The sequence below is a fragment of the Ranitomeya imitator genome, chromosome 2, assembly GCF_032444005.1.
Source record: "Ranitomeya imitator isolate aRanImi1 chromosome 2, aRanImi1.pri, whole genome shotgun sequence".
Classification (NCBI taxonomy): Eukaryota; Metazoa; Chordata; class Amphibia; order Anura; family Dendrobatidae; genus Ranitomeya; species Ranitomeya imitator.
The window spans coordinates 158,993,206-159,010,534 of NC_091283.1; the positions used below are offsets into that span (position 1 = coordinate 158,993,206).

Sequence of the window (17,329 nt, forward strand, 5' to 3'; positions counted from 1 at the left end):
TTTAAGATGGGTCCTGTGAAGGTGCAGGCCTTAACTGATTGGGTTCAACCTTGTGACCTTAACCCCTTTCTGCCATTAGACGTACTATTCCGTCCATGTGGGGTGGGCCCTACTTCTCATGGACGGAATAGTACGTCATAAGTGATCGGCCGCGCTCACAGGGGGAGCGCGGCCGATTGCCATTGGGTGTCAGCTGATTATTACAGACCGCTCCCGTCACATTAACCCCGGGAACACTGCGATCACACATGATCGCAGTGTTCCGGTGGCATAGGGAAGCATCGCGCAGGGTGGGGGCTCCCTGCGTGCTTCCATGAGACCCTGCAGGCCCCGGATCCAAAACGGCCGTGGGGGGCCTTCCGGGTCCTGCAGGGAGGTGGCTTGTAAGCGCCTGCTCAGAGCAGGCGCCGGCAAGCCTCCTTCAGTGCCTGTGTGATCGCTGATCTGACACAGTGCACTGCAAAGTGTCAGATCAGCGACTCACCTCATGGAAAACTCGCCACACGCAAAACTTGCACACGCGGAAAAATTGCCACATGTACAAAAATTGCAGCACATGCAAAAGTTGCCTCACACACAACTTGCACATACTCAAAAGGCACCACACATAAAACTCACCATGCGCAAAACTCGCCATGCGCAAAACTTGCTGCACACAACTTGCTACACTAACCTGTCACATGCAACTCGACACACAAAAAGTTGCTACATGCATGTTGCCACACGCAACTCAACACACACAACTTGACAAACGAAATTCGCCCTAAAACACACACAAGTCTGGTATTATCCTTCAAAAATAAAAATTAGATTAAGAAGCAGACAAACTACAAGAGCAATAAATGTACCATATAGGAAATACGGCAGCTGTCAGTCACAGGACCTGTCTATTATGTGTATGTGTGAGCTAATATATACTGCCAGGGGGAGGGCTTCCTGTTGGCTGGGGATTTATCAGGCTGCCAATTTAGCTTACAAATACTGAGGTAAAAATACTGAGCAAATAATGTGTGAACGAGGTCTAATACAGGAGGAGATGACACACGTATATACTATATACAGGGGAGATGACACACAGATATATACAGGAGAGATGACACAGGTATATACTATATAGAGGAGATGACATACAGGTACATACTATATACAGGAGGAGATGACAGGTATATACTATATACAGGAGCAGATGACCTACAGGTATATACTATATACAGGAGGAGATGACACAGATATATACTATATACAGGGGAGATGACATACAGGTATATACTATATATAGAAGGAGATGACATACAGGTATATACTATATACAGGTGAGATGACACACAGCAGGTATATTATATATACAGGGGAGATGACATACAGGTATATACTATATACAGGAGATGACATACAGGTGTATACTATATATAAGGTAGATGACAAACATGTATATACTGAGGTGAAAATGAAAAGGTGTGAGTGCAAAATGAGAGGAGTGAGGGAAAATAGTGGAGTGATCGGAAAATGACAGATGTGAGGTCGAAAAGACAAGTGTTAGGGGGGAATGAGAGGAGTGAGGGAGAAAATGAGAGGTGTAAGGAAGAAAATGAGAGATATGAGGGGGAAAATGAAAGATGTGATTGGGAAAATGAGAGGCGTGATGGGAAATTAAGAGAAGTGAGGTGCTATAACTAACCACAGATATTTACTATGCCCAGGCAACGCCGGGCTCTTCAGCTAGTGTGTATATATAAATATGTGTATATGTATATATATATATATATATATATATATATATATATATATATATATATATATATATATATATATATATATATATATATACACACATATATATATATATATACATACATATACATATATATATATACATATATACATATATACATATACATACACACATATATACACACACAAAAAAAAAAAATCCATTATACATATACATACATATTTCCACTAAATACATTTCTTTATCTAAATTAAAAAAATAAATAAATAAAAGTACACATTTAGTATCGCCACGTCCGTAACGACCAGACCTATAGAACTGTCCTACTAGTTAACCCCTTCAGTGATCACCGTAACAAAAAAAAAGGCAAAAAAACAACGCTTTACTATACCGCCAAAAAAAAGTCGGATATAAATAAACATGGTACCGCTGAAAATGTCATCTTGTCTCGCAAACAAACGAGCCGCCATACAGCATCATCAGCAAAACAGTTATAGTCTTCAGAATAAAGCGATGCAAAAATAATTATTTTTATATAAAATAGATTTTATCGTATAAAAGCGTCAAAATATAAAATTATATAAATGAGGTATTACTGTAATCATACTGACCCGAAGAATAAAACTGCTTTATCAAATGTGAAACGGTATAAAGGCCCCCCCCCCCGGGGTCTACTTTCCAAAATGGTGTCACTTGTGGGGGGGGGGGGGGGGGTTTAATGTTTAGGCACATCAGTGGCTCTCCAAACGCAACATGGTGTCCTATCAATTCCAGTCAAATTGCACAGCAGCTTTTGGGGTCCAATTTCTCCTGTTACTCTTGGTAAAATACAAAAAAACAAATTGGAGCTAAATTAAAAAATTTTTTTTTTTTTTTTTTTAAACATTCCAGAAATTCCTGTGAAATACCTGAAGGGTTAATAAACTTCTTGAGTGTGGTTTTGAGCACCTTGAGGGGTGCAGTTTTTAGAATGGTGTCACACTTGGGTATTTTCCACCATATAGACCCCTCAAACTGACTTCAAATGTGATGTAGTCACTAAAAAAAAAAAAAAAAAAAAAAAAAAAAAAAAAAAAAGGTGTTGTAAAAATGAGAAATTGTGGTCAATTTTTAACCCTTATAACTCCCTTACTAAAAAAAAAAAAAAAACTTTAGTTCCAAAATTGTGCTGATTTAAAATAGACATGTGGGAAATATTATATATATATATATATATATATATATATATATATATATATATATATATATATATATATATATATATATATATATATATATATATATACACACACACATACACAGGTCCTTCTCAAAAAATGAGCATATAGTGTTAAATTTCATTATTTACCATAATGTAATGATTACAATTAAACTTTCATATATTATAGATTCATTATCCACCAACTGAAATTTGTCAGGTCTTTTATTGTTTTAATACTGATGATTTTGGCATACAACTCCTGATAACCCAAAAAACCTGTCTCAATAAATTAGCATATTTCACCCATCCAATCAAATAAAAGTGTTTTTTAATAACAAACAAAAAAACCATCAAATAATAATGTTCAGTTATGCACTCAATACTTGGTCGGGAATCCTTTGGCAGAAATGACTGCTTCAATGCGGCGTGGCATGGAGGCAATCAGCCTGTGACACTGCTGAGATGTTATGGAGGCCCAGGATGCTTCAATAGCGGCCTTAAGCTCATCCAGAGTGTTGGGTCTTGCGTCTCTCAACTTTCTCTTCACAATATCCCACAGATTCTCTATGGGGTTCAGGTCAGGAGAGTTGGCAGGCCAATTGAGCACAGTAATACCATGGTCAGTAAACCATTTACCAGTGGTTTTGGCACTGTGAGCAGGTGCCAGGTCGTGCTGAAAAATGAAATCTTCATCTCCATAAAGCATTTCAGCCGATGGAAGCATGAAGTGCTCCAAAATCTCCTGATAGCTAGCTGCATTGACCCTGCCCTTGATGAAACACAGTGGACCAACACCAGCAGCTGACATGGCACCCCACACCATCACTGACTGTGGGTACTTGACACTGGACTTCAGGCATTTTGGCATTTCCTTCTCCCCAGTCTTCCTCCAGACTCTGGCACCTTGATTTCCGAATGACATGCAAAATTTGCTTTCATCAGAAAAAAGTACTTGGGACCACTTAGCAACAGTCCAGTGCTGCTTCTCTGTAGCTCAAAAGTGGCTTTACCTGGGGAATGCGGCACCTGTAGCCAATTTCCTGCACACGCCTGTGCACGGTGGCTCTGGATGTTTCCACACCAGACTCAGTCCACTGCTTCCTCAGGTTCCCCAAGGTCTGGAATCGTTCCTTCTCCACAATCTTCCTCAGGGTCCGGTCTCCTCTTCTCGTTGTACAGCGTTTTCTGCCACATTGTTTCCTTCCAACAGACTTACCATTGAGGTGCCTTGATACAGCACTCTGGGAACAGCCTATTTGTTGAGAAATTTCTTTCTGGGTCTTACCCTCTTGCTTGAGGGTGTCAATGATGGCCTTCTTGACATCTGTCAGGTCGCTAGTCTTACCCATGATGGGGGTTTTGAGTAATGAACCAGGCAGGGAGTTTATAAAAGCCTCAGGTATCTTTTGCATGTGTTTAGAGTTAATTAGTTGATTCAGAAGATTAGGGTAATAGGTCGTTTAGAGAACCTTTTCTTGATATGCTAATTTATTGAGACAGGTTTTTTGGGTTATCAGGAGTTGTATGCCAAAATCATCAGTATTAAAACAATAAAAGACCTGACAAATTTCAGTTGGTGGATAATGAATCTATAATATATGAAAGTTTAATTGTAATCATTACATTATGGTAAATAATGAAATTTAACACTATATGCTAATTTTTTGAGAAGGACCTGTACATACACACACACATACACTGGAGGACTCAATAAAATTTCTGTATTGGTCTTTAATCAATGTGTTCTGGTCAATGTATATTCTGGATTATGGACACTTTTAGTTTAATAATCAGTGGTCTTTTGGTGTTACTTGCCGTGGGCTGAGTGGAAGAGGGGTTTAATCGCCTCCTTTTTCGCTCGGGTCCACGCTTTCGACACAGGGGACCCCTCTTTTAAGAGTGGGGTGTTCCTGTGTCTTGTAACACTGTTTTAGGCTTATGCCGTGACCCTGGTTTTCTTTACATTTCTTATATGTCCTTATTCTGATCTTATTAATGTCCATTTGAAAGAACAGAAATTATTTTTTAATGATGTCCTCATAATATGGCCTGCGTGCCGATAGATAATGGAATTCATGGATCCTTTTAGTTGGATGGTAGAAGGTATTCCATATATGCTCTGTGCAGGTACATTCCTTGCTTTAGCATAGTTTTTGAAGTGACAGCTGTATATATGTGGAGCAGTGACCGGAGAGTAGTGGAATACCATAACAAAGATGGCGTCCGGCACCTTAGATGCCATCTGCGCAGGCGCGGAGAGTGGCGCTATGATTCATGGGTAATTGCGTCATGGACATGCATGGACGTCTGGGAACACCGTGGATATGGCGTTTTGCAAGCAGGAACATGTGTGAGTGTTTTTTGATTGCGCTTCATATGGAGGGACACCTGGTCGGTTCAATGATTGCGATTAGGTACTTAATGTACTTTTATATAATATGACAGATCGCTTTATATTATATGCTTATTAATGAGATGTTTTAAAGGGATCTTTTATTACTGCACTTTGTCACTTGGCACTTTTACAGTGCTGTATATTATTTGACAATTGATGTAATGATATTACTAATGAGATTTATATGTGGTTTGTATAAAAACCTGACACTTCTATGTATACACTGCTTGAGAGAGGATATTACATCCGAAACGTTGCCACGCCCTTCACGCATTAAAGTCCACTTTTTTTTTTTTATTTGGTTGTGCGGTTTTCCTATTTTCATCTTTATATTTATAACCACCCACAACAGTGGTTTGGAAAGCTCTGCACGTTTTTCAAGGTAGTATTTTGAGTATAATATATATATATATATATATATATATATATATATATACATATATATATATATATATACATATATATATATATACATATATATATATACATATATATATACATACATATATATATATACATACACACACACACACACCCACCCACATACTCGAGTATAAGCTGTCCCGAGTATAAGCCGACCCCCCCTAATTTTGCCACAAAAAAACTGGGAAAACTTAATGACTCGAGTATAAGCCTAGGGTGGAAAATGCAGCAGCTACCGGTTAATGTCAAAAATAAAAATAGATACCAATAAAAGTAAAATTAATTGAGACATCAGTAGGTTAAGTGTTTTTGAATATCCATATTGAATCAGGAGCCCCATGTAATGCTCCATAAAGTTTGATGGGCCCCATTAAATGCTCCATATTAAAATATGCCCCATATAATCCTGCATAAAGGGTAATAAGGGCCCCATAAGATGCTCCATAGACACATTTGCCCAATATAATGCTGCACAAATGTTGATTATGGCCCCATAAGATGCTCCATACAGTGACTTGCCCCATATAATGCTGCACAAACGTTATGGTCCCATAAGATGATCCATACAGTCACTTGCCCCATATAATGCTGCACAATGGTTATGGCCCCATAAGATGCTCCATACAGTCACTTGCCCCATATGCTGTGGCTGCGATAAAAAAAAAAAAAAAAAAAAAAAAAAATCATATACTCAACTCTCCATCGCTCAGGACCCCGGCACTTTCACCTGATCCTCGTTCGGGTGCGGCTCCGTCCTCAGCACTGACGTTCAGCAGAGGGCGCGCACTGACAACGTCATCACGCCTTCTGACCTGAGCATGAGAGCCAGAGGACGCTGATGATGGAGCCGCACCAGAACGAGGAGAGGTAAATATCGCGCAGCGCTACGCTCCCCCTCCCCGTATAATTACCTGCTCCTGGAGCGGTGCAGTCCCTGCTTCTCCCGGCGCCGCATATTCTTCCTATACTGAGCGATCACCGTTACCGCTCATTACAGTAATGAATATGCGGCTCCACCAGGGCTGCCACTAGAAATTTCGGGGCCCCATACTGGAAAAATTTTTGGGGCCCCCTTGAGACTCCGCCTAGGCTCCACCCCAGCCCCGCCTCCAGGCTCCACCCCAGCCCCGCCTCCAGGCTCCACCCCTCGAACTGTCCACAGTCCCACCGCTCTCTCTTTGAAAAACTCCACTTCTCACCAATCACACATTAACAGTTCCCATCACCAGATCACACATATAGCAGGCAGCTTTTGTTTTGGCCAAAAGATTTTTTAAGCCGCCACCATAACACGGTAGACAGTTTTGGCCAGGCCCTACTCTACTGTAACCTATTAAATATTTGTTAAAATATGCAATACAATTTAGGTATATTTTTATTTATTTTTCAATTTTTAAAATGCCCAATAATATCACATAGAAGGAACAAATACCACAACACCATGACCAGATGACATATTACCACCACAGTGATCGAATAATATCACATACAAGGAACAAATACCACAACACCATGTCCAGACCACATATTACCACCACATAGTGACTGAATACTACAATTCTGATCAGTAATTTAAAAAAAAGCACCATACTAACACCATAAGTGCCATTATACACAGGAGATCTGTACTTAGTATGCAGTGTCTGTGTACAGAAAATATAGTGATCACTAGTGAAATTATACACAGGAGCTCTGTATACAGTGTATAGTGTCAATGTATAGGTAACACACTGACTCACCAGTGACGTCTCTAGGTGAAGTCCTTCATCTTTCATCCAGCACAGACCGCCATCATTTCATCCAGCCAGGACTTCTCTCTGCAGGAAATAACACAGTTATCTCGAGCTCCGCTTGCAGAACACATTACTTAATTTTTCACAACTTCTACATTACACCACATGAAGAAGGCGACATAGTATCACTCTATACAGTAACAGGACCGCCCCCCATTTAAAACAGTATACTCAAAAAATAAAATAAATACATCACTGCAGTAATAATATCCCTAAATTAGCCCCTATGGTATTAATAATATCCCCCAGCCTGGCCCCGTGTGTCTCATTCCTGGCGTCAGCCAGATGTTCTCCCATCCTGCCCTCATGAGTATCCATCCTGCCCCATCTGTCTCCATCATATCCATCCTGCCCCATGATCCTGCACGATCTGTCTCCTATCATGCCCCATATCAGCATTCTGCCCCACTGTCTGTCCAGCATTCTGCCCCACTGTCTGTCCAGCATTCTGCCCCACTGTCTGTCCAGCATTCTGCCCCACTGTCTGTCCAGCATTCTGCCCCACTGTCTGTCCAGCATTCTGCCCCACTGTCTGTCCAGCATTCTGCCCCACTGTGTCCACCATTTCTGCCCCACTGTGTCCACCATTTCTGCCCCACTGTGTCCACCATTTCTGCCCCACTGTGTCCACCATTTCTGCCCCACTGTGTCCACCATTTCTGCCCCACTGTGTCCACCATTTCTGCCCCACTGTGTCCACCATTTCTGCCCCACTGTGTCCACCATTCTCTGTCCCACTGTGTCCAGCATTTCTGCCCCACTGTGTCCACCATTCTGTCCCACTGTGTCCACCTTTCTGCCCCACTGTGTCCAGCATTTCTGCCCCACTGTGTCCAGCATTTCTGCCCCACTGTGTCCAGCATTTCTGCCCCACTGTGTCCAGCATTTCTGCCCCACTGTGTCCAGCATTTCTGCCCCACTGTGTCCAGCATTCTGCCCCACTGTGTCCAGCATTCTGCCCCACTGTGTCCAGCATTCTGCCCCACTGTGTCCAGCATTCTGCCCCACTGTGTCCAGCATTTCTGCCCGTGTGTCCATCATCCTGCCCCCCGGGCCCCCCTGGATCGCAGCAGCTCTCAAAGAAAAAAAACAAAAAACCACGACTTCTTACCTGGCCATGCTCCTGCGCTGGGCGAAGATCCCCCCAGGCTCCACACAGACGCACTCGCCGGGCCCGGCGGCTGACAATGACGTCAGACGCCGGCGAGTGCGCACTGCGGCCTTCAGCTGCCAGCCTCAGACTGGCTGGCGGCTGTTAACTATTGACGTGCGGGCGCGGGCCCGCACGTCAATAGTGTGCCGCTGCCGCAGCGCCTGCAGGGGGGGCCCGGTGACCAGATGAGACGGGGCCCGATGCGGGCCCCCTCTGCTCACCGGGCCCCATACGCCAGTCACGGCTGTCATGCCCTGATGGCGGCCCTGGGCTCCACCCCTATGGGACGTGGAGCCGCATACTCATTACTGTAATGAGCGGCACCATGTGACCGCTCACTACAGGAAGAATATGCAGCGCTTGAAGAAGCAGGGATGCGCAGGGACCGCGCCAGAAGCAGGTAAGTATAATTAGGCAGCCCCCGCTCCCCCTCCCCTGCGTGTGACTCGAGTATAAGCCGAGAGGGGGACTTTCAGCCCCCAAAAAATAATGTGCACATATCTATGTATACTTCTACTTTGAGGGGACAGGGATGTGGTTTGTCATTTTCCCATATTGGGATATGGGAGTTGTGGAGTTGTGCTGTTTGTTGCACTTTTAAATGTTTTTAGACAGGTTTTCTGTGTGAATTGTTTTTGCTGTACATATTTCTTGTGAGATTCATCAATAAAAATTTTTTTGCATTTTCGATATTTGTTTGTGGTGCTCCCATATGTGTGGACATGATATTTTGTTCTTTTTCCTGGTCAGTTATCTCAAGGCTTGCGATCATGTGCATTTTTTCTAGGAAATTTTTGTCGGCAGAGAGAAATTATGGTTTTGGAAATTGCAGGCTGCTCACAGTTATCTTTGAGGAATGGAAACATTCTTGGAGGGGTCCATTCATCAAATCACGTGACAAAAAAAAAAAGTATCTTATATTGAAATCAGTTAAATGTTTAACACCAATATAGCAAAACTAGTATAGTGGAATACAAAACAGTCCCCCACATAGTAACCATCAAAATGTCATTTATATCTTATTGAACACCATGAATCATGAATATGCGGCTCCACCTCCCATAGGGGTGGAGCCGCATATTCATTACTGTAAATGAGCGGCCCCACGTGACCGCTCATACAGTAGAAGGTGCGGCCAGGAGAGGAAGCAGCGCCAGCGAGGGAGCCAAGTGAGTATTTTAATAACAGCGGGGGGGTGCACAGGGGGTGGGAGGGCGGGGGGGGCACATGGAGCTTTATTTTAAACACGATTATTCATATCTTCTCTACAGCAAACGCTGCTGCAGGGAAGATATGAATGGCGGCTTCAGCACCAGATGCAGGGGACAGCGCTAAACTTTAGCACTGTCTCCCGCACGGTGCGTGTGGTACCCAGTGGGCACACGTGTGCCACACTGATGTGCCACAGAAACGCACCGGCACACGGATAATTCCGGTACCGATTTTTCCGGTACCGGAATTATCTGGACGTGTGAGACTGCCCTTAAATGATTTATTACTGCCTGACCTTGGACCTCTTCTGACAATTCGTTTGCCTAGCTTCTTTGTTCTTATCCGCCATCTTTCTGATATACTGACCATGATCCGACTTTGCCTTTCCCTTTTGTTTACCATTTGCTCTCTTCGTATCGGACCCCGGAACGTTTCAATACCCTGCTTCACGGCTTGTCGATGAGTAGTGAATAGCGTCACATGCACACTTTGTTTTTTTGTCATTTTTATTGAAAAAAATATTTAAAAAAAAAAAAAAAAACCACTTTTCAGGAAAATAAAAAAATTAGCCATTTAACTTTTTCACTATCATTTATGGGTGAACAACCAATCTTATACTATAGTAATAAACATTTTCAAGTAAAGAGTAATATTTTCCAAAACAAACACACTCAGACAAAAAGGAAAAAGGGGGAAATTAACGACATTTTTTTATGATTAAGTATGTTTGTTATGCTTGCTACACTTCTGAAAGACCTGTATGCCTGTATACCCTAAATAGATTCAGACATTTGAGGAGTCGTTAGAAATAAAATAAGGGTGCACATCCATGTGAAGTGTCCCAGTGCTGCCTGTTGGTTTTTTTTTTGTTTATTTAAATCCAGGAATGAGATCCATAAAAACAAAGAGCATGTCCTTTTCTGATCGGATTTTGATGATCAGAATGGGACAGGCTCCGGGGGATCCGTTTGCTCTCCAATAAAATAAATTGGGCAACACGCAGGATGCATACAGAGTGATTTTTCTTTTTCTCTTCTTGATTTGAAGAGTTTCTGGTCCTTATCAAAACTAAATTTTATCTCCAAAAACTCAAAAAAAAAAAAAATGAACATTCCCTTAGGAAGCTGCCCTACTTTATACACTCCCCATCCACTATATTGGCACTTAGTGGCCATTTTTTATTGCGCACATGGTGCAAGGTCACTACCAAGACTTAAGATGCCTCTAGTGACACCATTCTCTGCACTAAAATGATTGAATACTGGATTCACAGGTACAGGAATCCAGGCAAGTCTTAACATAATGTGGAAGAGATCTTCAAGGCACAAAACATGATGAGTCTGACAGGCTAGTAAACATGGTCAGAGTTCAGGGGGAAAAAGGCTTATGTCTCTAAAGCAAATTGGTGCAGCTATAAACAATGGTTCTTTGCAGGTTTGTTTGGTAAGCATATAGTGCCATTTGACTTCATAGCAGTTTTAGTCATTTACTACATCACATTATGTTGTCACTAAATGGCCATATAACAGAGGCTTGCAGGTGAAGAGGACCCTTGCAATCAGGGGCACAATACCCATAGTGGTGAACCACACAGCCACTATAGGGCCAGTCAAGATTACAAGCGGGAGTGAGGAGTGGCTTGGTGTCATGCAGCATTGGGCCCCTCACTGCCACCCATAATCATTCTGATACCCAGAGCCGGGGAGAGATCGATGCGCAGAATGTAGGAATTAAAGGGGGAGTATCATGCAGGAAGAGACGCTGGCCAGTGAACACTTTCCCCTCCAGCCTGATGAGAGCGCTCACTGGCTGCTGTCTGTCCTGCATGGCACATCCCAATGGCCAGTTTTACCTGTAGTCAGGCCCGGCCACAGGGCATGCTGGAGACAATAGTGGAGGAAGAGCAGGACTTGGCAGATTGCCCTCATAATAAGCGGCGTGCCAGGCAAGGAGGGGGGGGTCCAGACACTTCTTGCACAGGGGCCCCAAGCGGTCAGTGTCCACCCCTGCATATAGCAGTGTTATGTGCGGGCTGTGAATACTGTTATTTGCCAATGTAAGGTGGTGTTTTGGGGGGTACTGTATACTACTCATATTGACCATATGGCACAACCACAGACACTATAACACCACCATGTCTGCCATTTCAGTTTGGAACCTTAGAAATTAAATACAGTAGATTAAAGCACAAGCGTGGCATAAACATTACATTTCATGCAATCACAGCCACTTTCCTGGCCCCTTCCAATCTTCACCTACACGTCACCTCTTCCAATCCCTCCAAATGTAAATTTAGGTGTTGCCTAATCCTCATGAACCTTGCTTTTCTGGAGGTTTTGGGCGAGTCAGTGGCAAAAGGGAGGTCTGACATCACCTACAAAAAGCTATGAGGTCCTCTTTTTTTTTTTTTTTTTGAATTGTGAAAGTACTATTTATGCAGTTTTCAATGAACTACCAAAGTCCCATCCTAGGGTGAGGATCTTGTGAGATCGCAATGATGCGCAAGTTACTGTAGTTCCATCCAGCAGATTGGAGAACGCAGGGCCTGGAAATTTGGCATCTACCCATACAATAACAGTCTCAGCATTCTCCAATTATTGTGTTATTTCTGGAAAAGTACAATGGAGAGTTGAAAAGGACCAGACTAGCATCAGGAAAATATTGACAATTACTACAATTCTGCAGGGCACAGAAATGAATCATTCATTTGTGGAATCCTGGCAAATGATTTAAAAGTGCAATTCCATTTTTTAATAGCATCTAAATGGAAATCTACACAAAGTCAAGGAATACTGCAAACACTCCTCTGTTTATGTGCGTATTTTCATATCAAAGTTCGCCCAATGACATCCAAAGCTCTATACCTTTGTAAAACGTGACCCAACAGCTTCATATCACTGGCAACCGGGCTGTATCAGTGCTTCACTCAACGGCCACAGAAGGCCAGTGGGATCTGAAATACAGCTGTACACAGGAGTTGAGAACTATGTATGTATGTATGTATGTATGTATGTATGTATGTATGTATGTATGTATGTATGTATGTATGTACAGTGGGGCAAAAAAGTATTTAGTCAGTCAGCAATAGTGCAAGTTCCACCACTTAAAAAGATGAGAGGCGTCTGTAATTTACATCATAGGTAGACCTCAACTATGGGAGACAAACTGAGAAAAAAAAATCCAGAAAATCACATTGTCTGTTTTTTTAACAATTTTTTTGCATATTATGGTGGAAAATAAGTATTTGGTCAGAAACAAACAATCAAGATTTCTGGCTCTCACAGACCTGTAACTTCTTCTTTAAGAGTCTCCTCTTTCCTCCACTCATTACCTGTAGTAATGGCACCTGTTTAAACTTGTTATCAGTATAAAAAGACACCTGTGCACACCCTCAAACAGTCTGACTCCAAACTCCACTATGGTGAAGACCAAAGAGCTGTCAAAGGACACCAGAAACAAAATTGTAGCCCTGCACCAGGCTGGGAAGACTGAATCTGCAATAGCCAACCAGCTTGGAGTGAAGAAATCAAAAGTGGAAGCAATAATTAGAAAATGGAAGACATACAAGACCACTGATAATCTCCCTCGATCTGGGGCTCCACACAAAATCCCACCCCGTGGGGTCAGAATGATCACAAGAACGGTGAGCAAAAATCCCAGAACCACGCGGGGGGACCTAGTGAATGAACTGCAGAGAGCTGGGACCAATGTAACAAGGCCTACCATAAGTAGCACACTACGCCACCATGGACTCAGATCCTGCAGTGCCAGACGTGTCCCACTGCTTAAGCCAGTATACGTCCGGGCCCGTCTGAAGTTTGCTAGAGAGCATTTGGATGATCCAGAGGAGTTTTGGGAGAATGTCCTATGGTCTGATGAAACCAAACTGGAACTGTTTGCTAGAAAGACAACTTGTCGTGTTTGGAGGAAAAAGAATACTGAGTTGCATCCATCAAACACCATACCTACTGTAAAGCATGGTGGTGGAAACATCATGCTTTGGGGCTGTTTCTCTGCAAAGGGGCCAGGACGACTGATCCGGGTACATGAAAGAATGAATGGGGCCATGTATCGTGAGATTTTGAGTGCAAACCTCCTTCCATCAGCAAGGGCATTGAAGATGAAACGTGGCTGGGCCTTTCAACATGACAATGATCCAAAGCACACCGCCAGGGCAACGAAGGAGTGGCTTCGTAAGAAGCATTTCAAGGTCCTGGAGTGGCCTAGCCAGTCTCCAGATCTCAACCCTATAGAAAACCTTTGGAGGGAGTTGAAAGTCCGTGTTGCCATGCGAAAAGCCAAAAACATCACTGCTCTAGAGGAGATCTGCATGGAGGAATGGGCCAACATACCAACAACAGTGTGTGGCAACCTTGTGAAGACTTACAGAAAACGTTTGACCTCTGTCATTGCCAACAAAGGATATATTACAAAGTATTGAGATGAAATTTTGTTTCTGACCAAATACTTATTTTCCACCATAATATGCAAAAAAATTGTTAAAAAAACAGACAATGTGATTTTCTGGATTTTTTTTTCTCATTTTGTCTCCCATAGTTGAGGTCTACCTATGATGTAAATTACAGACGCCTCTCATCTTTTTAAGTGGTGGAACTTGCACTATTGCTGACTGACTAAATACTTTTTTGCCCCACTGTATGTATGTACCTGGTATGGCTTTAGGGCTAAACAAGTCATCTCATTATATTAGCAGGTCAGGGTAAGCAGTCATCTCACCATCATTAAAAGGCGGGATATATTCAATGGCATAACCTGAAGCTTGTGGCACTCAATTATTGCAAATCTGTAATAATAATGATGGTCTTTTCATATGGGCATGAGTGATCTTTTGGGCCCCCTAGGCTCAGGTGTTATTGCAACCCTTACACACTTTATAACTATGCCCCTGGATATATTGACAGATGACAACTCTATACTGCTTAAGGCATAGACAAGAGAATAGCAACTCTTCTACACAAATACCACCCTGTACCAAGTTCTTGACACTCCCTGATCTCTTCCTAAAGACTTTTAGTCTAGGAATACTTTTCTGGTCATTATTCAACCCCTGTCCATTGTGATTGCCATAAAGCGCACATAAAAGAGTTCACTTTGTAGTACACACAATTGACAACAAAATATGGAAGGTTACACTGCGCAACAAGTTTCAGGGAAGTTCTTGTCCCCTGAGAAAAGGTTATTGTATCTTATAGATTTTGATATGCTGAACACTCCAAAAGTCTGTATCACGTAAGGTTTTTAACCCCTTCATGTCTTTTTTCCCGCTCCCCTTCTTCCAGAGCCATAACTTTATTTTTCCGTCAATATGGCCGTGTGAGGGCTTATTTTTTGCGGGACGAGCTTACGTTTTTAATTATACCACTTATGTGCAGATACGTTCTTTTGATTGCCCGTTATAAGATTTTAATGCAATGTCGTGGCAACCAAAAAAACGCAATGCTGGCGTTTTGATTTCTTTTTATCACTACGTTGTTGAGCGATCAGGTTAATTCTTTTTTATTGATAGATCGGGTGATTCTGAACGCGGCGATACAAATATATGTAAGTTTGATTTCTTTTTTTTTTTTTCTTTTTTTTATTTTGATTGAGGCGAAGGGGGGGGGGGAATATTTGAACTTTTGTTTTTGTTTGTTTTATTATATATCTTTAAAAACACTTTTTTTTTCCTTTTGGCATGCTTCAATAGCCTCCATAGGAGGGTAGAAGCTGCCATAGCGCAATCGCCCCTGCTACATAGAGGCGATGCTCAGATCACCTCTATGCAGCTGAATTACAGGCTTGCTATAAGCGCTGACCACAGGGTGGCGCTCATGGCAATCTGCCATCAACAACCATAGAGGTTTCGAGGAGACCTCTGGTTGTGATGGCAACGCAGCGATGACCCTAGATTATGTGACGGAGGTCGTCGCTGCGCATATTTCCGGAACGGCATCTGGAAGTGCATTTAAAGGGACACTGTCACCTGAATTTGGAGGGAACAATCTTCAGCCATGGAGGCGGGGTTTTTGGGTGTTTGATTCACCCTTTCCTTACCCGCTGGCTACATGCTGGCTGCAATATTGGATTGAAGTTCATTCTCTGTCCTCCGTAGTACATGCCTGCACAAGGTGCAATCTTGCCTTGCGCAGGCGTGTACTATGGAGGACAGAGAATGAACTTCAATCCAATATTGCAGCCAGCATGCAGCCAGCGGGTAAGGAAAGGGTGAATCAAACACCCAAAAACCCCGCCTCCATGGCTGAAGATTGTTCCCTCCAAATTCAGGTGACAGTGACCCTTTAAATACCCGCTGTCAGAGTTTGACAGCGGATTTAACTAATAGCGGGCGGATTGCGATTCTGCTCGCGCCTATTGTGGGCACATGTCCGCTGTTAAAAACAGCAGACATGTCATGGCTTTGAGGTGGGCTCACCACTAGAGCCTACCTCAAAGCGGGAGATACTGCCAGCTGACGAACTATTCCGTCAGCTGGCTGTAAGGGGTTAAGAAACAACAGTTTATAGTCTACATTATGACGTCCGAGACACTACATACATGTGCATCGATGTCAGTAGCAAAAGCAATTGTTCAAAAGTGTTTTCCAGACGACTTTAATTTATAATCCGTGTCAGATGCTTCTCTCATAAGATTCCAGCAATAGTCAGCCAGCATTGACGTATTCCACTTTCCCTGGTACCTTTTCTCCAACAGCGCAATGTCTTGTGAAATCTTTCACCGTGTTCATCGCTAACGGCACCAAGATTGGCTGGAAAAAAAAAGTCCAAGTGAGAATGCAGAAAATGCATTTTTAGTGACATATTGCATTTCATCAAATGATATGCTGTGAGTATGTTGTCCAAAGTTCGGTGCCCCGCTGTTGCCAAGGAAGTTGAAGGTCACATCTTTAAGGCTCTCCATGCCACTTGTTCATACACCTTGCAAAAGGCCATCAAAGCTACTGTCATTCATTATCTCTCTGATCTGTGGGTCAATAAAAATACCTTCTTTAATCTTTGCATCACTTATTAGAAATTTCTGTCGCAAGTAAGAAAAGGCTTCCGATTCTTTGTTCATTGCTTTGACAATTTTTCATAAGCCCAAGTTTAACATGGAAATCCAAAAGGAAAAACAAGGATCCCTAAAAAGTAACTTATTATTTATATAGCACCATTAATTCCATGGTGCTGCAAACGAGAATGGGTTACATCAAAATACAAATATCACTTAAGGTACCGTCACACTAGACGATATCGCTAGCGATCCGTGACGTTGCAGCGTCCTCGCTAGCGATATCGTCCAGTGACAGGCAGCAGCGATCAGGCCCCTGCTGTGCTGTCGCTGGTCGGGGAAGAAAGTCCAGAACTTTATTTCGTCGCTGGACTCCCCGTAGACATCGCTGAATCGGCGTGTGTGACACCGA

The 17,329-nt window shown here is 42.7% G+C and overlaps 1 protein-coding gene across 3 annotated transcripts in view; it reads right to left on the reverse strand.

Moving 5' to 3' along the window:
- Positions 1-17,329, reverse strand: part of ENTPD2 (ectonucleoside triphosphate diphosphohydrolase 2) — a 98,530-nt gene that overhangs the window by 58,350 nt on the left and 22,851 nt on the right. The window contains exon 1 of one of the 3 annotated variants that reach the window (XM_069747630.1): positions 7,491-7,564. The exons of 1 other annotated variant lie outside the window; for it this stretch is intronic. In XM_069747630.1, the coding sequence (XP_069603731.1) occupies positions 7,491-7,526 (36 nt within the window). In that variant the 5' untranslated portion in view covers positions 7,527-7,564. Of the gene's footprint in view, positions 1-2,640; positions 2,771-7,490; positions 7,565-17,329 lie in introns of those variants that run through there. One more of the 3 variants, XM_069747631.1, reaches the window with a different exon arrangement.